Below are 26,391 nucleotides of genomic sequence, written 5' to 3' on the forward strand. Positions count from 1 at the left end.
CTTAGTCTTTTCACATTTAAAGATTTGGCTTTGGTTTTTGTGACTGGTGCTACGTATGTCTTAGTTCATGTTTATCCTAAAGAAAGCTAAGCCAGAAGCTCTTCAATCTCTGCTTATCTCCTGCCAGATAGTTCACATTATAATTAATGCAGTCGATTCATTGCTGAGAAACAATTGTAGCATGACTTTTATTAAGTGTGGGCAACACTCATTTTTGGAAAATTCTCTAAAACTCCCTCAGTAATCCTTTACCACAGAATAATCAGAATCTCTCAAATGTTAAAAAAAAAAAAAAAAACTGTCAAATTTTTTTTTTTAATGTTTTTGCCCCATTTGGGACAAATAAGGTGACAGTATCTCCCATCACACTTGGATGTTCTGTCTTAGGCTACTGCTTCCTTGTGGATGCTCTATGGTCCTGTCCTAAACATCCCTTAGGTATACAGTACTTCTGTGTGGCCATTAAAGACTAATGTTCTAAAGAACACATCTTGAGCTCCCTGAGCACATCTCTGAGACCAGAATAGGCTGGGTTTTTTTCTTCTTTGGTGCAGTTCCTGTTTATCTTTCCATAGGCAGTGATTTCCAATCATGGATTATCCGTGTCTCTATTCACGTGTTTCAGCTTAACTGATCTACAGCTTAAGTCTTCTGGGAAAAAAAAAAAAAAAAAAACCTGTTAATGTCTTTGGGGACTCAAGTATAAAATCAATATTAAATTCAGCTAGTGATTAAACCTTTTCCAAACCAACTGGAAAATGTTTAAAATTCCCATACTTGTTAGCTGTCATTGCATATTGGTTCCAGAGTTTTTGGAGTATGTTTGAGGAAGGCTTTTTTCCCAAACCTTTAGAGCTCAGTGAGGCTAAAAAAACCAGGTGCATCCAAGATCTGATTTCAAGGCAAGATTTACTACTTTACAAACACAAACACGATACTTGGTCTTAATAGAAAAATGACATCAGATACACCCAGAATATGTTTAGCATTGGGATAGTTGCCAGTCTGGCACAAAACATGCGTTTTTAGGAGCAGGGAGGCATGAAAATAAACCATTTATCACATTTTGGTACATCAGGAACACTTGTTTGAATATTTTGCTTGAATTAAGCCTGTTAGTACTCTAAGTGTAAAACTTTAATACTTGTCTTGAGTTCTGACCCTAGTGTTTGATCTAAATGACATTTCAATACATGTCTTTTGACTAGTGCACTGTCTGTACAGAATTTAAAATGTGATGGTTTTAGTATGAAACTTGGGTTTGATACGTGATAGAACCTATTCAAAGTTGTATATTTAAAATCAAGGAAATGTTTTTTGTGAACTATTTCTACTGAAGAATGTATTTAAATTAAAATAATTAAAAATAAACAACATGAAGCGGTGATGTGTTAACTGGACAGGTCAGTTATCTGAGCCGCGTGAATAACTGCCACGAGAGCTGAATAGCTTTGCCAGGGAGCTCTGAAGCGTACCATCGAAGAGGCATCTTGTAAATAAGTGGCAACTTGAAGATTAGAGTTGGAATGACACAGTCAGTTCCAGAAGGAGCTATGGGCCCTACTCCACAGGAAGACCCCATTACGTGGAGACAGGCCCTTCCCCATCTTGTTGCTGAATGCCAAGTCTCTCCCAAAAGCCCAAGGATAGGACGATTCAGATGCACTGGGTGTGAACTGCATCTTGCACTTGCCCGTCCCTTTTTCGATTAAATCTCTTCACATAGCTGCTGCTGCTCCTGAGCAGTCCATCTCCGGGTCGGAGCCGTCCTCTCAGGACCTGGAGCAGAGCCGTAGGGAGCTGGCGTCTCTTATGGTAGATGTGGCCCATCACGATATACCTGCTGCCTGGGGAGGGAAAAAAAAAAAAAAAGTAACCAGAAAGTACATTCATAGTGTCTTTTAAATGCCAAGAAGCAGTAAGAGATTGCGAAGCCGTCAAGGAATGCGTCAGCTTGCAACTACTGCTGCACATGTTGAAACTCAGACATTTCACCCTCCAACAAGCGGTGGAAACAGTCTAGTGACCTTTAGAAGACAACCACATAATCAGCCTGTGTAACCAGCCAACGTTACAAAGGTCCTAATCACGAGGTATCAGGAGGATTTTCCAGAGCACACCTCTAGAAAGATGTGGGAGTGGGTTCCCCCCTCCCCCCTCCAAAAAATGACCGCTCTAAACTTTTTTCTAAAAGCCTGTTCTGTGGCTCTCTGGCTACGCTGCTTCGTCACTCCGTATGTCAACACGTATCTGAGGGCCTGCTTTGTGCCAGCCCATGCTTTCCCCACCTTTCACCAGAGGCGCGGGGAGGCTGATGGCGCGTAAATCAGAGTGACAGAAATAATACCTGTCGTCTAAATTCTATTCATTTTTAGAATACTCCCCCCCGCAAAAAAAAAAAAAAAAAAAATCCCTGGCCGTGGCATCCGAGTTACAAGCGGTGGCATAAAGTCCGTGTATTAAGTGGTGGGGTCAGTGTCAATACCAGGTTTAAATTCTGGACACGGCTTATTGCAGCTGGAGTCGTCCAGGGCCAGTATGTGGACTCGGAAGAAAAACCCGTCCGGAGTGATGTACAGGCGGCTCATCTTGTACAAGCCGTCCCGGTCCACCAGCAGGGTCACCAGCCGGATCCCGGTGCCGAGCACGTCCACGTCGTGGACGATCCCGTTCACTGCTGCTCTTCAAAAAAACAAAGAGTTTGGAGAAACGCACAGCGCTCACGTCCCCTCTCTCCCCACTTGAGTCTGCACATCACGGACCGGTCCGCACGGGCGAGGGGGCCGCAGGGTGCAGCGGGTGGGTCCCCCCGGGCGCGCCCTCGGGGAGGCTCGGGCAGGCTCGGGCAGGCTCGCCTGGGCGGGGCTCACCGAACTCGCTCGCGCAGTAGGACTCGCGCTCGTCCAGGTCCACCCTGCAGGCGCGCGCGCAGGGCTGGGCGCCGGGCTCCGCGTCCCTCTGCGGCGGGCCGGGGCGCGGCGGCGGCGGGGGCGCGGGCGCGGGCGCGGGCGCGGGCTCCGGGGGCGGCGCGGCGGCGCGCGGCCGGTTGGGGTGGGCGGGGCCGGCGGGGGCCTCGGCGGCGCGCGCGGGCGGCCGCACGGCCGGGAAGCGCAGGGCCCGGGCGCGGGCTCGCCGCGGGGCGTCCTCCAGCGCGGGCGCGCGGCGGGGCGAGGCGCGGTTCTCCGCCTGCGCGAGGCGCGGGCTCGGCGGGCCGGCGGGCGCGCGCGCGGCCTCCCGGAAGCCGGCCCGGTTCTCGGCGGGCGGCGGGGGCTTCCGGCGTCGCGGGTCGGGCCAGGCGCGGGGGGCGGCCTCGGCCGCGCGTGGCCGCCGCGGGGCCTCGGGGACCGGCTGCGCTCGGGGCCCCGGCGTCTCCTCCGCGCTCGGGCCGCCGCCGGGGTCGGGCTTCCTGCCGTGGGGCGGCGAGGCTGTAGGGGAAAGAAGAGGAGAGGCCGGGGAGGCCGTCAGGAGGGCGCCCCCGTGGAGAGGGCAGGGGAGGAGCGGAGGTCGGAGGGGCCGGCGGGGGCGCGCGGGAGGGCAGACGCGCCGGGGGCGATGCAAACTCGGCAGGCACCTGCGAGAGGAGCGGGCGTGGGGGCGCTGGAGGTGCAGGTTAGGGAGCGCGAGGGCAGAGGAGGGCGCCCCGGGGGAGACCGACGGGAGGGTCTTGCCCGGGAGAACCAGGCCAACCAGGAAAAATGTTCTCCCCGCATGGGAACGTTTCATTTCCTTAAGGAACCTTCTCAAACCTATAGCATTCAAAAATTGCAACAACCTATTTGTTCTAGGACTAAACACAACTGTCAACTGTGGTTTAAATAACAACCCCCCCCTTTTTTTTCCTGCCGTTTCTTTAATATATGTATAAACATCCGCCTTTTTGCTATGTACAGTTTGTTGAGAAAGTACCAAGAGCAAACCCCAGGGGGAAAGGTCTCATATTACAGGTTCTCCTAATTGTTTAAGCGCCCCTGACAACAGAACTATTTGGTTTTCCCATCCGTGTTTACACTGTCATCTTGGTCTCTGAGTGGATTTTTATCCGGCTTCTTGGACACCACTTACCAGTAAACCACAGCTAAGAAAGATCTTTAAAGCACGGCTGGGAGGCCGAGGCCCCTTGGTTGAGTATAAAAGCACACACACAGCCCACTTGCATTCCCCCTTTCCCTGGAGGAGAAAAATCTCTTAAATGATATGGCGTGAAAACAATTTTTTTTTTAAATTATGAATGATCCCCTCCGCCCCCCCCCCCCCCAGCTCTGCAGACAGGTTAGTGAGCAAACTTCAGCCAGCTTGGAAGCTGGGCAACTTTCCATGCCCAGTTACACAATATCACCTCCCCGTTTGCCTGGGTCCCAGTGCCCTCCAAAGCGGCACAAGAATCTGTCTTTATTTTTCTTTTTCTGTTGTCTCAAGGGCTCGTTTTCCGCATTTCTCTCCTCTTGCCTCGAAGAGCCTGGTGTGCCCCCTTCGCAGCTCTCGCAACACTGCATTAAAAGTGCCTTATCTCGCCCAATCGACAATCTCCTTTAAAAATCAGCGTTCACCCAGCCCTAATAGCCGGTTATGGTTCATGTTTTTGCAGAGAGGTTGATTCTGACTCATTATGTCCAACGTCGTCCCATACACAGCTGAATAAAGTCCTGGTGGATATCCAATTCCTGACTGTCGACTGTTGACCTCACAACTGCTTCCCCATTGATATCACCATCTGTTGTCATGGGAAAGATTGTCTGATATTTGGGTTAAATGCCACTGAAGTCATTCAATTTCCATGTGGAAAAATAACCCAAAGTCAATTGCCCTGCGAGGTGCGGAAGCCGTTTTTCCCAGAGATAGTGAATCGAACAGAACATCCAAATAAAAGCAAAACAAAAACGTCTCCCCGCTGAGAATCCCTTATTTCATTTCCCCCCAGTAACTTCTTTTCAGCTCATGCATGAAATTGTGTGTGTTAGAGACGCAGGTATCCTCCTCCGCCCCCGCCAGCGCCACCCGCCCCCACCCCCGCCCCCGCCCCGGGGCCGGTGTCCGCTGGGGCTCCCCGTGGCCCTCAGCCGCGCGGGGCGCCCCCAGCGCCTCGGATCGCCCGCGGGACCCGGGCCCGGGGCGCAGGGCGCACCCCGCGCTCCCCCGGGCGCCCGCCGCCCGCCGCGTCCTGCGAGCCCGGCCCGCGCGGCGCCCGAAAGGCACGGCCGCGACCCCTTGTGACACTTTCCCTCCGCCGTGATGGAGCAACTACTTAACATGCAAAGTTTTCTCCAGCCTGCCCGGCTCGCTCGAGATCATTTCAGCAGCTGAACTGGCTTCTTTCCGAAAAGGCTGCCAGGACACACAAAATCTTGGGGACACGGTTTGCTCCTTTCGAACACGACCACGGACCCGGAGTCCCCTCTCCTGCAAACTCCGACCCCCTCCTCGTCCCGCCCTTCAGCGCGCCCTCTCCCCGGCCCTCTGCCCCCCACCCCCAGCACCACCACCACGACCCCCCCCCGCCCACCCCACCCCTGCTCCTCCGCGGGGACTCCGCATTTCACCCATCTTACCTTTTCTGTCCGCCACTGGGGCTTCGGGAGATGATCCAACGATCAAACAGAGGAGCCAGAAAGCTCTAGCTGTCATTTTCGTAGACACGGTTCCCAGGCTCTAAAACTGAGCCTGGGCTTTTGCTCTTTCTCTCCCCCCACCCCTTCTCCACACCCCCACCCCCGTTCATGCTAATGAGGGGCAGCCTTTGGGGAAACGGGAATCACTCACTGAGCAGACCATTGGAACAAAACCGAGCTGCAGGGATTTCTCCCACTTCCTCAGGGGGACAAGCACATGGCCTCTCAAAGTTGTCCCTGCGAGCGTCGGTGGGCAGTGACAGCATCAGATCCCCAAACCTGAACCCCCATGTGGGTTTCCGGACCCGGGGAGGGGGAGGGGAGGGGAGGGGAGGGGAGGGTGGGGCGAGTGGCAGAAGAAGGGTGTTGAGGGGCTGAGGGACAGGGTGGGGGCCAAGGAGTGATAGGAAGTGTTTTCCAGATTAAGTCAACAACAGGCAGATTAGTGCTCAAGACGACTTGGGCTTGTGGAAGGGATTCAAGATGACAGGAAAAATCCGCCGGGGAGTGTGTCAGGGGTTCTGAGAGAAGCCAAGCCTAGGTTTGGGTAAACTATTTTACTGTATGTGCCATTTTTATGTTCTAGAACCAGAAGGAAAACAGCCTTGAGCAAATAGGCTCTGTCTTCTCCCTCCCTTCCTTCTTTCCTTCCTTCCTCTTTCTTTCTTCCTTCCTTCCTTTCTTTTCTTTCTTTCTTTCTTTCTTTCTTTCTTTCTTTCTTTCTTTCTTTCTTTCTTTCTTTCTTTCTTCTTTCTCTCTCTCTTTCTTTTCTTTTTTTTCTTTCTTTCTTTTTCTTTCTCTTTCTTTCTTTTGCTTTCTTCTCTCCCAATTGAAATTAGTATCTCCTTCACTAGATTCATCAAGCCCATGCTGAGTGCCTTTTACCCAGCCAGGTGCTAGGAGATAAAAATGAGAAAAACACCTTCCCAGCTCTCTAGTGATGGCTTCTCTCCTACAGAAAGGTAGATCTTCTTTTTCTCTTTCTCTCTTTCTTTCTAAGAAAAACTCATTCACTGCTTAGGTCTGAATTCTGTATATGAGTCCTGAGCTAAGGGCCCTCTTCCTCAGATTGAACAGAAATAGCATTCACCAAGGGGGGGGGGGGTGGTCAAGCTCACCACAGTAAACCCACAGCCTTACTAATGTGTATCTCATTTCAACAGCTTCAAATCCGAAGGGAAGGGGAAATGCACTGAGGTGAAGGCATTTTATCTGAAGCATATGAGCCAACAGTGAGATGCAGCTGCTAAAAGAAATAACAAACTTTTGCTGCACCAATATCTTATGTCTCAAAAATAATAATGCTAGTGGACTGACTAGATTCGGCGGGGGTGGGGTGGAGTGGGGAATCATGTTTTAAAGAAAGACACTGGGAAACTAGGAGAACAATAGGGGAATAAGAAGACTTGGTTCCATCAGCAAGTTCCTTCACAGGAACTGAGGCTATGCAGCCTAGGCACCTAAAAACATTTGTATTATTTTGTCAAAGAACCAGTAGGTAGAAGTTATAAGGTGACATATTCAATTTCCAATTTAAGAAAAGATATTCTAACAACTAAGATCTCCAAGAAAGCAGACTGCTTTGAAGGGTTATGACAGTGGAGCCATAGGGGGTATCCAAAGAGAATACCATTCAAGGATACTCCAGAGTGGGAGCACCTGGTTGACTCACTCAGAAGAGCACGCAACTTTTGACCTCCGGGTATGAATTTGAGCCCCATCTTGAGTGTAGAGATTACTAAAAATAAATAAACTAAAAAAAAAAAAAAAAAAAAAAAAAAGGTACTGTAGAACAGCTTCCCAAATTAGATGTGCTGTGATTTGAGGGATACATTGAAGTATATATGTTCATCTAGAGAGGAGCTGGCTGGCTGGCCACAGGCTGACAATATGTTGGAAGGGGTTGCTATCTTCTTATCTTCTGTAGTCTGATCCTCAACTTCCCTTAGTTTGAAACTCAATGCATCAGCTTTGTGGGACTGACTCAAAGTAAACAAACTTATAAGAGGAAGATGTATAAACCAGAACATCATTTATTAATTTTTAATGGAGAGGATATAGTGAAGATGATTCACCAATCTAATTATTAACCAGAAGTTTGCTTGTTGAGTACCAGATTGAATTGTAGCTCGTGGTGGGTTCATCTTCCTCATTCCGGTTTTAGAAGACTGACTTCTCTCTCTCCTCCAAAAGAGTAAATCTCTCCAGTCACTGCAAGGCCTGTGTGCACCAGAGTCAGTGTCTCCAGCTCTGGAGGCTTGTGTTCTCTTTTTTTTTTTTAACTTTTTAAGTTTATTTATGATAGTCACACACAGAGAGAGAGAGAGGGGCAGAGACACAGGCAGAGGGAGAAGCAGGCTCCATGCACCGGGAGCCCGACGTGGGATTCGATCCCGGGTCTCCAGGATCGCGCCCTGGGCCAAAGGCAGGCGCTAAACCGCTGCGCCACCCAGGGATCCCCAAGGCTTGTGTTCTTGAGGCCCAGGTCACAGATGTCCTCAGATCCCCTTCTTTCACATGCTCTTTCTTTAAGTCAAGTGGAATAAAATTAATTAGGCTTAAGCTTTCTCCTTTACAACCACATCTCAGACATACCTGCTTGCTTGAGATTATATTCAAGTCACCCAGATCCAATTTGGGGTGTTCCCGAAACTCTTCTGTTGCAGGAATGTTGTGAATGCCCTGAAGCCCACACCCTGAAATGTAGAGGCAGAGAGCCGGCTGGATGGCTCCCACGGGCTCTTAGAGGCTTCCGGGGTGGCAACAGCCTGGAAGGACTTGCCAGAGTCCAGGGTTGCGTCTTGGGCTGCACGTGGTTCGGAAACTACCCTAGTGGAGTGTGGAAGGCAGAAAGAGCTCAAAGAGACTGCTCCATGTAAGCCAGAATGCCACTTAACTAATTTACAACGAGAAGTTGACTCAGGCAGACGTGCATGCTCATGTCAGCCTGGCTAGCGTTGTCTTTCTATAAACAAGTCACATGGGAAGTCAAATTATCATCAGGGTGCTTGGTAATATAAACCAGAGCAAGGGGGAGCTTGTCATAGGATTGGAATGTTTAACGGTATTGGTTTTTTGTAGCCTAATGTGTCTGTCTTCATAATAAGTATATACACTTGTCAGGTGGAAAAATCTAAGAGCCTAAGTGCCTTTCTCTCCCCTGCCAATTTCTGGTATTTTTAGTGTATCTTTCCGCTTAGCAAATATTTATTGAGTGTCTACTATGTGTTGTATAATAAAGAATTTGTGCCAGGTTCCTGGCATGGGGCTTCTAAAACCCTTGGAATTTCCCTGGTGATAGAAGTGTCGTAATTATTCGTGAGCTTCCTGGATCCCACCTGAGATTGTGCTAATGAGGTGACTCTTGGAGGGCTCCCCGATAGCTTCAGGATGGGAGCTGGTCACCAGGAAGACCAACAATAGGATTAGAGGGTCAGAACCTTGAGCCTGCCTGACTTCCCGGGAGCGGAGAGAGGCTGCAGATTGGGTTCAGTTGGATGGCCAAGGATTTAATCCATCGGCCTATGTAATGAAACCCCATAGAAAACTCAGTGGAGGGGCACCTCGGTGGCTCAGTCAGTTGAGTGGCTGCCTTTGGCTCAGGTCATGATCCCCGGGCTCCCAGGATCGAGCCCCCCTCAACCAAGTTGGGCTCTTGCTCAGTGGGGAGCCTGCTTCTCCTGCTCCCTCTGCCTGCCCCTCCCCTGTGGCAGAGGGTTTGTGCGTGCCCCCCTCCTCTCAAAAAAGTGGGTAAAATCTCTAAAAAGAAAACTCAGGGGAGCTTCCTGGTTGGTGCTGTGCTAGGAGAGTGGTGCTCCCTAATCCGTGGAAAGAGAACCGAAGCTATGCATTTGGGGCCCTTCCAGATCTCACCCTATGTGTCTATTTGTGTAGCTGGTCCTGATTTGTATCCTGTAGAATAAAATCGCAATCAGAAGTATAGTGCTTTCCTGAGTTCTGCGAGTTGTAACAGAAAGTTATCACACCTGAGGGGGATCGTGAGAAGCCCCAGATCCAGCCAGTTGGTCTGAAATAGGAGCAGTGTTGTTGTGGACCATGCCCTTTATTTTCTGTTTTTAAAGGAATATTTTATTTATTTGACAGAGAGATAGATAGAGCCAGAGAGCACAAGCAGGGAGAGCAGGAGGCAGAGGGAGAAGCAGGCTCCCCCCACTGAGCAGGGAGCCCAACATAGGGCTGGATCCCAGGACCCTGGGATCATGACCTGAGCCAAAGGCAGATGCTCCACCACTGAGCCACCCAGGTGCCTGTGGACCATGCCCTTTAGACAGTGGGGTCTGCACTAACTCTGGGTGATCAGTGCAGCCAGCATTGAATTATAGGCCACTCCTCAGTATCAAAATACTATGTTCCAGGCACTGTTGTAGAAAACCAGAAATATCAGTCATAATTATTCTTCAAAAAGAGCACAAAAAAAAAAAAAAGAGTATAATATTTGCTTTGGTTTCCATCAGGTAAATTATGGTCACGTTCTAGTTCTTTGATTTCAGTCCAGGGTCTCCCCCAAATTCTTCAGACTTTCAAGGACAACCCCTAGCTTTATTCCCACAGGTGTCCAGAAAGATCCTGGGATATTCAGACCTAAATCCTCCCCTCACCTGGCTCACAGACCACTGTGAAAAATAACCTATTCCACTTGAGCGTCAAGTGCCATACTGAAAAGCTGTACCTGTTAGAGAGAAAAGAATGGTTAACAGAATGTGGAGGCCAAGTAAAGGTGGCTGGAGATGCCACGTAAACTCTGGTTTGAAAAATGACTGGGGTGAAAAAAAAAAAAGAAAAATGACGGGTTTACCGCCCCCCCCCCCCCGGCCCGGGAGCATGGGGGTGCACCAGGGGACGACCCTCAATGGGAGAAGGTGCTGGAGACCTCAATACCCCGCGGACAAACTCTCCCACGGACGCTGGTGGGAGAAGCTGGGAGTAGCTGGGTTTTTTTTTTTTAAACTCTGTTGTATTTTCCTATCCCTCTACATTATTAAAAAAGAAAATTTGGAAAATAAAAACCGAGTAGCCAAAAGAACTGCAAAATGTAGGCCTCGCTTCACTACCACTACACCCCACAATCCTTGCAACATCTCCAGGTGTTTCTTTCCAGCCTCCTTCTTGGATATCATCTTTTTTTTTTTTTTTTTTTAAGATTTTATTTATTTATTTATTTATTTATTTATTTATTTATTTGAGAGAGTGAGAGAGCACAAACAGGGGGAAAGGAAGAGGGAGAGAAAGAAGCAGCTTCCCCGCCGGGCAGGGAGGGACTCTGGACTCCATCCCAGGACCCTGGGATCATGACCTGAGCCAAAGGCAGACGCCTAACCCACTAAGCCACCCAGGCACGCCTTGGATATCACTTTTACACAGGGGTGGGCAGAGTGTCTACACTATTTTGGATTCTGTGTTGTTCTCATGACACCATGACAGAAATGCTTCCCTGTTTTGTGGGTACAATTTAGAATCCAGCTTTTATCCAATTAAAATTGTTCAAAATACTATTACGAACTATTTTTTTTAAGTTGGATTTATTTATTTATTTTTAAAGATTTCATTTATTTATTCATGAGAGACCCAGAGAGAGAGACAGAGAGAGACAGAGGCAGAGACACAGGCAGAGGGCGAAGCAGGCTCCATGCAGGGAGCCTGATGTGGGACTCGATCCTGGAACCCCAGGATCACGCACTGGGTCGAAGGCAGAAGCTCAACCGCTGAGTCACCTGGGTGTCCCCATAAACTCTTTATTTATTTATTTCACGTTTGTGAAATCTCATACCTACATAATATGTTCTCATTTGGACCAACCATAATTTGTGAATATTTCAGGCTGTTGGGCAGCCCCGGTGGCGCAACCATTTAGCACCGCCTGCAGCTCAGGGCATGATCCTGGAGTCGTGGGATTGAGTCCCACGTCAGGCTCCCTGCATGGAGCCTGCTTCTCCCTCTGCCTGTGCCTCTGCCTCTCTCTCTCTCTCTCTGCATCTCTATGAATAAATAAATAAAGTCTTAAAAAAATATATATATATATATTTAAAAAAACAAAATGTTAAAAAAATATTTCAGGCTGTTTACAATTTTTACTACTGTAAAACTTTCTGTGTCCCCACCATTAGAGGAATGGATATCTTGTGACATACTGGAATACGATAGAGCAGGGTTGTGGTTTTTGTTGTTTTTAAATTTTTTATATAACTGAGACCAACTGAGCCAGCCAGACGCCCCTAGAGCAGGGTTTCTTAACCTCAGCATGATTAACATTTAGGCCAAGATAATTCTTTACACTGCACTGCAGGATTTTGACCAGTCTCCCTGGCCTGATCCCCTGGATACCAGTAGTGCCCCCCACCTCCAGTTATGACAATCTAAACTGTCTCCAGACAATGCCAAATGGCTCCTGGGGACAACATTGTGAACCACATTTGTTGCTATAAACCAATGAAAACAGGGGCGCCTGAGTGGCTCCGTGGGTTAAGCAGCTGCCTTCAGCTCAGGTCATGATCCCAGGGTCCTGGAATCAAGCCCCACATCTGGCTCCCTTCTTGGTAAGGAGCCTGCTTCTCCCTCACCCTCTACTGTTGCCCCTGCTTATACTCTCTCTCTGTCAAATAAATAAATAAAATCTTTAAAAAAAAAAACAATGAAAATAAATGAGCCACAATCACAAAAGCAAAATATAGATCAATCTCGTAAATAAACATAATCTCAAGGAAAATCAGTCTGACACAAAGCACTATATACTATGTAATTTCATTTCTGTAAGGTTCATAAATAGACAAAACTAATACAAGGTTCAAAAAGTCAGGGTATTCTTGGGAGCAGGTTCTGGAAAGACAACGACAGGGATGGGGTGGTTGTTTCTGAGGTGTTGAATCTATTGATGGACCTAATAATTTTTGATATTACATAAGACATGTTACTAGTTTATATAGTCAAATCTGTTAGCTGTCTTTTTGTGATATCCTCCATCCCTTCATAAAAGCCTTTAAAATGTATATAAGTAATACATATTCTTTGCAGAATATATAATACAAAAGAAAAAATCAATGACAATCTTATTTCCTAGAAATAATTACTATAGGTATTTTGATTTATCGATTTCCAGACTTTTTTCTACACATATATGTGCATGTAAATGTTATATAATTTCTTCACATAAAAGTGGAATCATGGCATGTAGATACTTTATAGCATGACTTTTAAAATGTTAATAAGGGGCACCTGGGTGGCTCAATCAGTTAAGCCAACTCAGGTCATGATCCCAGGGTTTTCCCTGCTCAGTAGGGAGCCTGCTGCTCCCTCTCCTTTTGCCTGTTGCTCCCCCTGCTTGTGTGCTCTCTCTCTCTCACTCTCTCTCTTTCTCTGTCAAATAAATAAATAAATAGAGGGTTTCTGGAATGCCTGGCTGGCTCAGTCAAAGTATACCATGCTTGATATCTGGGTTGTGTTCGAGCCCCACCCGCACTGGGCGTCAAGATTACTTGAAAAATAAAATCTTTAAAAAATAAAGAAAAAGATTTCTCTTTGTTTTAATTTGGTTTTGTTTGTTTGTTTGCTGGTAATATTGTAGATTTTCTCATGGATTTATTGGCCATTTAGATTTCTTCTTTGGCTAAGCACCTGTTCTTTGTCTAATTATTAGAATCTTCATTTTCTTTTATGATTTTGAGAGCTATTTCTAGCCAAAGAATTTTAACTCTTTGTCCACTATATATATTGAGAATATTTCCCCACAAAATTTTGTTGATTTTTTAACCTGTTAGTGATTTATTGGTAATCAAATTTTTAAATTTTGTACAGAAAAATCTATCAGTCTTTTGTTTAACAATGTCCCTGGTGTCTTTTGTGTCATGCTTAGACATTCTCCAACTCAAAATTACACATATATCAGCCTTTGTTTTTCTAGTGCTTGTAGTTAAATTTTGATTCCATCTGGAATTTATTTGGATATGTAGTATGAGGTAAGAATCTAATTTTATTTTTTTCTAAAATAACTAGAAAGTTGTCTAACCCAATTGACAAATAAATCCATCCTTTTCTAAATTTGAGATGTCACCTTTAACATAGAGAATATTAACTTCTAATAAATTTAGGTCTATTTCTAGATTTTCCGTTACTCCCGCTGTCTACTCCCATGCTTATATGCCCATATTGGGACATTGTTATAATTATAGTGATATTATAACATATTTTTTAAAGATTTAATTTATTTATTCATGAGAGACACACAGAAAGAGGCAGAGACATAGACAGAGGGAAAAGCAGGCTCCTTGTGGAGACCCCGATGCGGCCCTTGATCCCAGGACCCTGGGATCATGACCTGAGCCAAAGGCAGACACTCAACCACTGAGCCACCCAGGTGCCCCCTATAACACATTTTTCTTTTCAAAAATTGTCTAACACAGTGTTTTGTTTTCCCAAGTGTACTCTGCTAAATTTTAAAAATTCTGTTGGACTTTTTGAATTTGCATTAAGTGGATAGATTCATTTGTAAAGGAATTGACAGTTGTCCAATATTGTCTTTCTGCCCATGAAAATGGCATATCTCTATATTTCTTTGAGTCTTCTTTCCCCCATTATCATTTTCATCATCTAAGCTCTAAACACATCTTTATGTTAAATTTACTTCCTGGATATTTTGTATTTTTGATGTAATGCGGAAAAGATCTTTTTGTCTTTTATATATTTTCTGCTTTTGGTAGACGTAAAGAAAAGCTACTAATTTGTATATCTGTACATTTTGTATACCCCAATTTGCATAGATCCAAAGATATTCCAAACTATTTTCTTTCTTTCTTTCTTTCTTTCTTTCTTTCTTTCTTTCTTTTATTTTATTTATTCACTTATTTTAAGTAATCTCTACACCCACCATGGTGCTTGAACTCATGCCCTGAGAATAAGAGCCACATGCTCTTCCAACTGAGCCCGCCAGGCAATCCTCAGACTATTTTCAATTGATTTCCTTGGGTTTTCCCAATGGAAACCATGTAATCTAAAAAAATATTTTGCCTCCTCTTCTCAAATCTTTAACTTTTTTATTGCATTGATGAGAACCTTCCAAACTTTGTTGAATAATCACAGTCATCACGTTTGTTTTGTTGATATTTCCTCATGTATAGAGAATACCTCAAATATTTAACTTTCTTTTTTAAAGATTTTATTTATTTATTTGAGAGAGAGAGCACAAGAGCAAGGGGAGGGAGAAGCACGGCTTAATCCCAGAGTGCTAGGATCACAACCTGAGCTGAAAGCTGTTGCTCAACCGACTGAGCCACCCAGGCAGGCCAAATGTTTCACTTTTAAGAGGCTAAACACTCGATTTTGCTTCAAGCGCATTCAGCTGTTTTTATCTGTGCACCTACACCATTTTCACCTTAAGAATCTTTCAGATACTCCTATTCTTTTGTGTCTTCCTTAATATTGGTCTTCTTTGTAAGAGCTACACCCAAGGTGGGGCTGGAACTCACAACATTAAGATCAAGAGTCATATGCTTTGCCACTGAGCCAGCCAGGCAGGCACCCCTTAATCATGATCTTCTGATTATGTCTTCTATATATTTTATCTTCTCCATCATCATTTTACTTTTTTTAAAGATTTTATTTATTTATTCATGAGACACACACACACACACACACACACACACACACACACACACACAGATAGAAGCAGACTCCATACAGGGAGCCCGATGTGAGACTCAATTCTGGGACTCCAAGATCACGCCCTTGGCCCAAGGCAGGCGCTCAACCACTGAGCCACCCAGGCATCCCATACTTTTTCTTTTTTAAGATTTTATTTATTTCAGAGAGAGAAAGCACAAGCAGGGGGAGGGGCAGAGGGAGAAGGAGGAGAAGGAGAAGCAGTCTCTCCACTGAGTATGGGAGGTTGATGTGGGGCTCGATCCCAGGACCTGGGATCATGACCTGAGCAAAAGCAGATGTTTAATAACTAGCCACCCAGATGCCCCTTCATCATCATTTCAATCTCTCTTTCCTTTTTTAAAAAACAAATTATTTTTAGTTTATTAGGTTTTTTTCTAAAGTAATCTCTATACCCAATGTGGGCTGAAACCTAGAGTCACACACTCCTCTGACTGACCCAGCCAAGTGTCCCTTTTTCCTTTTCATTCTAGGAGGCTTTCTTGACTCTGCACATCATGTCACTGATTTCATGTTCAGTACTATGTACTCTGCTCTTGGCTCCTTCCAACAGGATTTTAAAGCTAAGGAATTCTTATTAGTTAGCTTTTTTGGTTCATCCTATTGTTCTTTCATCTCAGTCTACTCTTTTTATAATTTCCTGATTATAAGGATCATGGCTTCTTGTATTTTTCTGAGAATGCCTACCTGTTTCTTGAAATTGTCTTCAGAAGTCTCTGTCATCATTATTTGAGGTGTCCTCTTCCTCAGCCTTTTTTTTTTAGATTTCTAAAAATTTATTTATTTGAAAGAGAGAGAGCATGAGCTGGGTGAGGGGCAGAGGGAGGAGAGACTCCCAGCTGAGCAAGAAGCCTGATGTGGGGCTCAATCCCAGGACCTTGATATCATAACCTGAGCTAAAGGCAGGTGTTTAACAAATTGAGCCACTCAGATGCCCTTAAACATTTAATTTTTTTAACATTTAATTTTTAAATAATTATAAATATAGTTGGTGTCCACAATGGCTGGCCCCTAATGATCCCCACTTCCTGGTATTCACACCCTGTGTGGTCCCCTCTCACATTGTAGCAGGACTGGTCTGAGTCACCCATAGCATGTGGAAGAAGTGATAATACGCACTTTCAAGAGTAGGTTACAAAACGTCTGAACTCTTATCTCAAGTATGCATTCTCTCTTTCTTCTAGATCATTTACTCTGGGGAAAGCCAGCTGCTAAGTTGGGAGGACACTCAGGCAAGCTATGAGAGGCTCATGTGACAAGGAACTGATAGCCAGTTCCAATATTGGCTTCACCAATAGCCAGTAAGAAACTGCGGCTTGCCAAGAGCCAAAGAAGTGAGCTTGAAAGCAGACCCTTCCCACTTGAGTCTTCAAATGAGACTGCAGCTCCAACCCCAATTTGACTGAAACTTTTAAGAGACCCAAGCAGAATCACCCAGCTAAACCACTGCCAGATTTCTGGGCCACAAAAAGTGTGATTAATAATGCTTATTATGGGGACACTTGGGTGGCTCAGCAGTTAGGCATATGCCTTTGGCTCAGGGCGTGATCCTGGAGTCCCGGGATCGAGTCCCATCAGGCTCCAGGCATGGAGGCTCCTTCTCTCTCTGCCTATGTCTCTGCCTCTCTCTCTGTGTCTTTCATGAATAAATAAATAAAATCTTTTTTTAAAAAGTAAAGCTCATTATGTTAAGCTGCTAAATTTAGGGGTAATTTGTTTTGCAGCAACGGACAACTACTACCCAGTTGAAGCCCCTTATGCCCTCCCAGGTACAATTTCCTTTCCTTCCTAGAAATAATCATTATGCTGAACTTGGAGTTTCTACCATTCTCTTGGATGTTTTCTCATATTATGACTATAGCAACTATTATTGTCAAAAAAAAGCTTATGAATTAATTTGGAAGGTTTAAAAAAATTCTAATTCCAAGTTTTGGAACATCCGATATAAATATGTACTTGTAATTCAATAAATAATCTTTTACTTTTTTTAAAGATTTATTTATTCATAAGAGACACAGATAGAGGCAGAGCCATAGGCAGAGGGAGAAGCAGGCTCCCTCTGGGGAGCCTGATGCAGGATTTGATCCCAGGACCCCAGGATCATGACTTAAGCCAAAGGCAGACACTCAACCACTGAGCCACCCAGGTACCCCAATAAATAATCTTTTAAATTAATAATAATAAAATTGGGAAATTTTTCCATTCTTAATTTGGGAACTTCCTTGTCTAATGTTACAATGAAACGAAAAAGAATATCTGTTGTTAATAATAATGATGATTACAATAATAGCTGGCACCTGTTGAGCACTGGTCTAAGCATTACATCTTTACACCAACCTAGGAGCTCTTACTTTTATTACCCTAGTTTTACAGATGAATAACTAAGGCATGTAAAGGCTAAGCAGCTTGCTCAAGGTTATACAGCTAGTAATCAAGTGATACCAAAATCATTAGCTACTACTGGTGCTCTTTATATAAGGCAGAAAGAAAAAAGAAGGAAAAAGAGCAAATGAACATAAAGCATACTGTCTGAAGTCTCCTCTACAAGTGGCCATAATAGTTGCCTTCTTCTATTACTTATTCATATACCCCTTACTCACAATTGAGCAGAGCCCTATGCCTGGTAGGGGGACCCAAAACTTTTTTCTTTTTTAAGTAACTGTTTTTTTTAAAAGATTTTATTTAGTTATTTGAGAGAGTGTGAAAGAGAGCACCAGCCACGGAAGGGGCAAAGGAGAGTGAGGAGAAGGCTCTCCACTGAGTCCCTGTTATGGGACTTGATCCCAGAGCCCTGGGATCATGACCTGAGCTGAAGGCAGACACTTAACCAACTGAGCCACCCAGGCACCCTTGGGGGACCCAAAACTTTCTTCCTGTAGGACCTGAGTTCTTGGCAGTCTTGTCTTTATCAGGTTGCTGTACTTTCCATTAACCAGGTTTTTGGGAGAAGGGCATATTAAGATTTGCCCCTGCTAAATCCTTGGGTTCTAGACATTGTCTAGCAGAGATGGCTGAAACACGAGACATTTATTTTTCATGGTTCTGCAGTTCTGAGGCTGAATGTCTGAGATCAGGGTGCCAGAATGGTTGGGGTTCTGATGAAAGCTTTCTTCCTGGTTTGCAGAACCCTCCTGCTGTATCCGTGAGACAGAGAGAGAGAGAGGAAGAGAGAGACTCCACCCTCATGACCCCATCTAAACCTAATTGCTTCCCAAAGGCCCCCCTCCTAAAGCCATAACATTGTGGGTCAGGACATCACTATATAGATTTTGGGGTGACAGAAACATTCAGCCTATAACAGTGACTCCTTTGTTTTCAGCAGCAGGAGGAATCCCAAATGGCCAAGGGGCAGTCTCAGCTTTCAAATGAATGGACCCATGATGCTGTTTCCCGGTCTAGACATTTCTCCCTTGGGCACAAGGCCTTTGGACCCACTGAGTCCCAGATCACTAGCAAGGAGAGCAAAAAATTCTTCCAGTGAGTTTTTAGGGGTCATAGTGGGAGGGACCACTCCCATCTCTCCTTGGTTTCTGGACCAGTGACTCCTGGCAATGTCTACGTCCAGAAACGGTGGTGCTCGTGGAAGCCCTGCAGGCGAGGAAGGCAACTCCATACCCAGAACACGGATCTGTCCCTGTGAGGACAAGGCGCTGTCCACACACCCCAGTCTTGTCATTGTGAACAAGGGATTATTGTTTTGCCTCTGGAGTTTGGACCCTTCCCTTGGAGACGCGCCCTCTGCTGGTCCTTCCTAATATCTGCGGCCTGAGCATCCTCGGATCCCCTGCGGGTTGGTTTCTCTGCGTTCGGTAGCCCTTCCTCTTTTCATTTGAAGAGTTTCAGATGTCTCCTCCTAGTGTCATTGATGATGTTGTTTGTGGTTCTGCTTCTCATTCTTCTTGTTGCTTTTGTAGGGCTTCCAAGAGGAGTAGAGAAAAATGTCAACTTTACTGTAGGTTTAATCCTGGAATCTGGCAAATTGCAAAGTATGATAATTCTGAATGTTAATATTTTTGGATTGCATGTTAATATTAATTCTGGCACTTATTCTGACATTCTTAAATGGATTTTGAAAATTTGGACTGATATAATACTAATAAACATCTGTATTTAGTCAAACCTTTGAAAATCAAAATTCCAAAGTGATCCAGTATAAAAAGAGGCACAGCTAACCAACACTGTTAGAAATAAGGGTATTGGGGTGCCTGAGTGGCTCAGTTGGTTGAGCATCTGCCTTTAGGTCAGGTTGTGGTCCCTGGGTCCCTGGGTTCCTGGGTCCTTGGGGCCTGGGATTGAGCCCTGCCTCAAGTTCCCTGCTTGGTGTGGAGCCTACTTCTCCCTTTTCCACTCCCCTTCTTGTGCACTCTCTTTCTGTCAAATTAATTAATTAATTAATTCTTTAAAAAATAAAAAAAGAAAGAAGGGTACTGATCACCCGGGTGGAGGTAGTGATTGGAAGGGAACGACGGTCAGAGGAGGGGACTTCTGCAGTGAGTAAGATCCCCTTTCTTGATCTGTGTGCTGGTTAAACAAGTCTCTTCAGTTTGTGAACATAATTGAACTGTATGCTTATGATACCTGATTTTTCTGTATGTATGTTACATGTTTATAATAATTATTTTTTTAAGATTTTATTTATTTATTCATGAGAGACAGAGAGAGAGAGAGAGAGAGAGAGGCAGAGACACAGGCAGAGGGAGAAGCAGGTTCCATGCAGGGAGCCTGATGTGGGACTCGATCCCGGGACCCCAGGATCACGCCCTGGGCCGAAGGCAGGCACTAAACTCCTGAGCCACCCAGGGATCCCAATAATAATTATTTTTTAACCCCAAAGTAGAATAGCCTACAATTAAAAATCAATCAGGGGTGCCTGGCTGGCTCAGTTGGTGGACCATATGGCTCTTGATCTTGGGGTTGTGGGTTTAAGCCCCACACTGAGTGTAGAAATTACTTTTAAAAAATCATGATCGAAAAAAAAAATCATGATCGTGGAAAAAGCCTGATATTTATATAGCTCAATTAAAAGGAAAGGGAGAATTTTTTTTTTAATTTTTATTTATCGATGATAGTCACACACACACACACACACACAGAGAGAGAGAGAGAGAGAGGCAGAGACACAGGCAGAAGGAGAAGCAGGCTCCATGCACCGGATGGTCTGACGTGGGACTCGATCCCGGGTCTCCAGGATCGCACCCCGGGCCAAAGGCAGGCGCCAAACCGCTGCGCCACCCAGGGATCCCGGAAAGGGAGAATTTTATGCAAAAAGTTCAAATATCTGAATTTTGTCATATCCTTCCATTTATTAAGGATGCTATACTTTTTAAAAGTTTAATTCAATTTGCCAACATATAGTATAACACCCAGGGCTCATCTCATCGTATGCCCTCCTTAATGCCCATCACCCAGCTTCCCCTTCCCCCCACCCGCCTCCCCTAGGATGCTATCTTTGATCATAGGTATAATATATCTTTCCTGTGGGGAAAATGGTTTTCTCCAAATAACTAGGTCCATGGTAATACAATGCTAGTGGGAACAAATACCCCAGCTTATACACTGTACTACGAATTCCAGCGTCGGGGGTTCTTGCCATTGTCTCCTCACATGTCAGCCTGGCTCTTGTGGTGAGCTTAGGTCTCCAGAATCAGGCACTTGACTCAGCAAAGGCCTCAGTGAGGGCAGCTTTACACCCAGCTTACCGTGAGCATCCCTAGATGATGTATATTTGTGGTGGTTTTTGTTGTTGTTGTTTGTTTGTTTTAAGTAGGTTCCCAGCGTAGAATGCAGGGCTTGAACTCAGGACCATGCGATCAAGACCTGAGCTGAGATCAGTTAGACACTTAACCAACTGAGCCACGCGGGCACCCCCTAAGTGTCCATTTGGTGGTACCCTTTGACCTACTCCTCAGTGTGTCCCTGAGGCTGCTTGGGGGACAAAGGAAAAATGATAGAAACAGGGACAATTGATAAGGCCCTGAAATGTTTTTCTTGAGGCTCATCAATAATATATTCAGACCATCTCTATGTCAAGTCTCTAAGGGAGTTCTTAGATTTGGGCAATATTGACATTTGGGGCCAGATTATTTTTTGTATAATGTCAAGGACACACATTTTATGTACTGAAATGTGAGAGTCTGTGACCCTTAAAAACTCACAATCTAGTTTTTGTTTTGGGGTTTTTTTTTTGCAACAGGTCTGCTGCCAGGAAATGGAGGTCCTGAAATCCACCGCTAAATCTAGGCCACAATGAGAAAGGAAAAGACATCACCATCACCATCATTGGACATGGAGATTTGGGCAGGTGTACTACTACCGGCTATCTGATCTTCAAATGCAGTAGGATACACAAAAGAGCCACTGAAAAAATTTGAGACAAAGACTGCTGAGATGGGAATGGAGTCCTTCAGTTGTGCCTGGGTTGTCGATAAACTGGAAGCTGATGTGAGTGTGGTATCGCCTTTGAGGTATCTGCCTGTGGAAATTCGAGAACAGCAGGCATTACCATCGCTAATGCCCCAGGACACAGAGACTTAATTAAAACACCACCACAGCCCATTATCTCATGGGCTGACTCTGCTGCCCTGATTGCTGCTGCTGGGGTTGGTGAATTTGAACCAGGTATTTCCAAGAATGAGCAGACCCATGCACATGCTCTTCTGGATTACACATGGGGTACAAAACAACTAATTGCTGGTGTTAAAAACTGAATTCTCTTGGAGCCTCCCTACAGCCAGAAGAAGTATGAGGAAAACATTAAGGAAATCTGCACCTACATTAAGAAAATTGGTTCTAACCCTAACACAGTGGCATTTGTGCCAAGTTCTAGTTGGAATAGTGACAGCCTGCTGGAGCCAAGTGCCAACATGCTTTGGTTCAAGGGATGGAAAGTCACCCATAAATAAGGCAATGCCTGTGGAACCATGCTGCTTGAAGCTCCAGATTGCATCCTGTCATCAACTTGTCCAAATGACAAGCCCTCAGGACATCTACAAATTGGTGGTATTGGTACTGTCCCTGTGGGCTATATGGATATTGGTGTTTTCAGACCTGGCATGTTCCTCCTTTGCTCCAGTCAATGCTACAAGAGATGTGAGTATAAGTGAAATGAAACAGTTGAGATGCAACTTTATGTTTTGGGTGGATCTCTTTCTGGGGACAACGTGGGCTTCAAAGTCAAGAAAGTGTCTGTCAGGAGCACCTGGGTGGCGCAGTCAGTTGAGCATCCAATTTTTGATTTCAGCTCACATCATGATCTCAAGGTCATGAGATCAAGCCCGGTGTTAGTCTCTGTGCTGAGCATGGAGCCTGCTTCTGATTCTCTCTCCCTCTCCTCTGCCCCTCCCCTCCACCCCGCTCACCTGCTTGCATTCTCTCCATCTCTTTCTAAAAAAAAAAAGAAGGTATCTGTTAAAGATGTTCATTGTGGCAATGTGGCTGGTGACAGCAAAAATGACCCACCAATGGAAGCAGCTGGTTTCATGGCTCAGGTGATTCTCCTGAACCATCCAGGCCTAATTAGTGCTGGGTAGCCATATGGCTCGCATTGTTCACATGCTTGCAGAGCTGAAGGAGGTTGTCTTTCTTCGGAAAACTGGAAGGTGGCCCCAAATTCTTGAAATGAGGTGATGCTGCCATCACTGATACAGTCCCTGGCAAGGCCATGTGTATTAAGAACTTCTCTGACCAGGGGGCCCTGGGTAGCTCAGTGGTTGAGCATCTGCCTTTGGCTCAGGTCATGATGCCACGGTCCTGAGATTGAGTTCCACATCAGGCTCCCCGTGGGGACCCTGCCTCTCCATCTACCTATGTCTCTGTCTCTCTCTGTGTGTGTCTCTCATGAATAAATAAATGAAATATTAAAAAAAAAAAAAGAACCTCTCTGACTATACTTGCCCAGGCCGTTTTGCTGTTCATAACATAAGACAGGTGGTTGCTGTGTCATCAAAGCAGTAGACAGGAAGGCTGGACCTGGGAAGGTCACAAGTCTGCCTAGGGGCCCAGAAGGCTAAATGGATATTATCCCCAACACCTACCACCCTAGTCTTAATCAGTGGCGGAAGAATGGTCTCAGAACTCAATGTCTCAATTGCCCATTTCAGTTTAAAATTAAAAGACTAGTTAATAATAACTAGTTAATGATAGTTAAGCATCATAAAACCTTCAGAAGGAAAGGACAATTTGTATTAGTTTTAAGTTATTAGTTTTGTTTGTTTTTTTTTAAATTTATGATAGTCACAGAGAGAGAGAGGCAGAGACACAGGCAGAGGGAGAAGCAGGCTCCATGCACCGGGAGCCCGACGTGGGATTCGATTCCGGGTCTCCAGGATCGCGCCCTGGGCCAAAGGCAGGCGCTAAACCGCTGCGCCACCCAGGGATCCCAAGTTATTAGTTTTTAAAATCTGTAATTTTTTTTTTTTTTTTACCAATGCAGGGCTCAATCTTGTGACCCTGAGATCATGATCTGAGCTGAAATCCAGAGTCAAATGCTTCACCCGCTGAGCCACTCAGGCAGCAAGAAAGTCAATAATTCTTAATGGAAATATCTTGACCAAAAATCTGCCACAAAATTTTGAGACTCATTTAAACGGTTCAATGAGAAAAAAAAAAAATCCTGGTCTACATCCCCTGAAATCAACAGTAGCAGTAGACCAATGAATATGGATTATTTAGAACAAAATGTACCAAATTCGTGCTGAGGAAAGGTGTTTGTGTGTCAATGGCTAGCTAGCATGCATGCCTCTTTTTACTTTAAAGGAATTACCTCTCCACCTCAAGGGAAGAATTGGTGGGAGGGTAATTGCTCTTTGGCCCCATGGATTAACAGGAGAAAGGTCCTTGATCCAAGCTGGGCAATTCTAAGCATTTCGTTGAAAACTTGATTCCAGAGCAAGTGGCCCGAGGATGAAGAGAACTGTCAGAAGCACTTACTGCAGCTCTAGCTGCGTGACGAGTGCCAGTGATGACAGCAGTGGCGGCCTCCCAACCAGGCATTTCTGGCTATGAGAGTCACTGTGCTTTCAGCTTCTTGATTTTGGGGGGGGGGGGGGGGGCATTGGTTGTCCTTGATTTCTTGCCGGTTCCTGAGCCTGATTGCCCTGCTATTTAATGAGTGCTCCCCTTCCCCCATGTCTTTCCAACGAATTATTATTTGCTTTGCTTAGGTTGAGCTGGTTTGTTTCCATTGTTGGCACCTAGAGAGAACTAGCAAAGGAGATTGAAAAGAAGTTGTTTGGAGAACTGAGGAAATGGGCTTTTCCGGAAGCCTGGGAAAAGAGTCTTTCAAGAAGGAAGGCCTGGTGGGGCACCTGGCCGTCTCAGTCAGTAGAGCATGCCAAGGCCGTGAGTTCAAGCCCCACATTATGCAAATAGCTTACTTTAAAAAAAAAAAAACTCGTATTCTCAAAAAGGTTGAGGTGGGGCACCTGGGTAGTTGAGTCAGTTAAGCATCTGCCTTTGCCTCAGATCATGATCCTGGGATATGTCCTGGGATTGAGTCACAGCTGGGGCTCTCTGCGTGGTGGGGGAGTCCGCTTCTCCCTCTGCCTCTACCCCTTCCCCCTGCTTGTGTTCTCTTATGCTCTCTCTCTCAAATAAATTATAAAATTTTTAAAAAATAAAAAAATTAAAGGAAGGACTGGTCAGGAGCTTCAATCTTCAGAGTAATGTTAAGCAAGATAAGGACTGGAAAGGTGTGTCTTAAATTTGCCATTCGAGAGGTACCTGGGTGGCTCAGTCAGGTTAAGCCTATGACTTCAGTGGGGACATGATTCTGGGGTCGTAGGATCAGGTCCAGTGGGGAGTTTGCTTCTCTTCTCACTCTCCCTATGTCCCTCCCTCTGCTTGTCCTGTCTCTCAAATGAATAAATCAAATCTATTAAAAAAAAAAAATACAAGGCAGCCCGGTGGCTCAGCAGTTTAGCATGGCCTTCAGCCCAGGGCCTGATCCTGGAGACCTGGGACCAAGTCCCTCTTTGGGCTCCCTGCATGGAGCCTGCTTCTCCCTCTGCCTGTGTCTCTGCCTCTCTCTCTCTCTCTCTATCATTAATAAATTAAATATTTAAAAAAAATACAGCACTACATTCCTAATCTTAAAAAAGTGGGTAAGGATATCAGTCCTGTTTCTCCACTGGTTCTTTGGTTTTTAATAAAATTTTAATTTGGGGAGCACCTGGCTGGCACAGTCCGTTAAGCACTCAACTCTTGGTTTCAGCTCAAGTCATGATCCCAGGGTCATGAAATGGAGCCCTTAATCGGGCTCCACGCTGGGCAGCGAGTCTGCTTGAGATTCTCTCTCCCTCTCTCTCTGCCCCTCCTGCTTGTACTCCCATGCTTTCTCTCTCTCTCTCTCTCTCTCCCTCTCTCTCTCAAATAAATAAATACGTTTTTCTTAATTAAAAAAATAAATTAAAGTTTTAATTTTGGAATAATGTCAGATTTACAGAGAAGTTGCAAAGACAGAACAGAGGGCTCCTACACCCGTCAGCCAGTTTGCACTGATGTTAACGTCACCATGTACATTTGACGTAAGAAGCACTGCGTGTTGGCATATCTAACTAAGCTCCAGACTGTTTCTCCCTTTCTCCCTAACGTCCTTTTTCTGTTTGAGGTTCAAATCCAGGGTAGCATATTGCATTTTGTATTTAGTTGTTTCTAAAGAGTAGAAGTAACCCGCTGGTACTCCTCTTGTACGAGTGTTGCAAGAAGTTTAAACTTTTCAAGACGGCCAACTGAACTGGTCTGAAAAGCTGAAAGTCTGTATTTCTTTCATTACATGAATTTGCAAATGAAACATACACCGACACATACCCCCAAACCACACATCCATCCATTCTGACTACAGTCGGTTGTTCATAATGCTTGAGAATAGAAACCACAAAATGCGTTTACTATCAACATGTCCGTTGCAACAGCACCGTGGCTTCCCTATAAACCGTCCTTAGTGCTGCAAGGGAATCTGTTCGGAGCCAGCGCGCCGGGAGGGCTCCCACACCCCTGACGGTGGGGGGGCGGGGGGAGCTCTGCACGTGTGGCTGCCCACCGTGAAGCTATGCTAGAGAAGGTGGACCAAAGGGGGGTGATGCCATCTGTCTAGTCGGCAGGTCGTGCTCCCTAAGGA

General features: G+C 45.4%; 1 protein-coding gene across 4 annotated transcripts; it reads right to left on the reverse strand.

The window, feature by feature from the left end:
- Positions 1-892: 892 nt before the first annotated feature.
- C16H17orf58 (chromosome 16 C17orf58 homolog) lies at positions 893-5,897 on the reverse strand. Of its 4 annotated transcripts, XM_072781134.1 has the most exons (5): positions 5,758-5,896; positions 5,547-5,652; positions 2,871-3,425; positions 2,486-2,677; positions 893-1,847 (listed from the first exon to the last, which is right to left on the reverse strand). In XM_072781134.1, exons 2-5 carry the CDS (start codon positions 5,620-5,622, stop codon positions 1,657-1,659), a joined length of 1,014 nt encoding a protein of 337 aa, XP_072637235.1. In that variant the 5' UTR covers positions 5,623-5,652; positions 5,758-5,896; the 3' UTR covers positions 893-1,656. The 4 variants fall into 4 exon arrangements, with proteins under 4 accessions (XP_072637235.1, XP_072637234.1, XP_072637236.1 ...); XM_072781133.1 differs by having other exon boundaries at positions 5,547-5,897; XM_072781135.1 differs by lacking the exon at positions 2,871-3,425 and having other exon boundaries at positions 5,547-5,615; positions 5,758-5,874.
- Positions 5,898-26,391: the final 20,494 nt, after the last annotated feature.

The sequence above is a fragment of the Canis lupus genome, chromosome 16, assembly GCF_048164855.1.
Source record: "Canis lupus baileyi chromosome 16, mCanLup2.hap1, whole genome shotgun sequence".
NCBI lineage: Eukaryota > Metazoa > Chordata > Mammalia > Carnivora > Canidae > Canis > Canis lupus.

Excerpts from the sequence above, each read along its gene's own strand:
- C16H17orf58 (XM_072781133.1), bottom strand. The coding sequence starts at position 5,622 with ATGACAGCTAGAGCTTTCTGGCTCCTCTGTTTGATCGTTGGATCATCT. Across the intron at positions 3,426-5,546 it reads CCCAGTGGCGGACAGAAAAG|CCTCGCCGCCCCACGGCAGG; the intron begins GTAAGATGGGTG and ends TTTCCCCTACAG. Across the intron at positions 2,678-2,870 it reads CTACTGCGCGAGCGAGTTCG|CAGTGAACGGGATCGTCCAC; the intron begins GTGAGCCCCGCC and ends TTTGAAGAGCAG.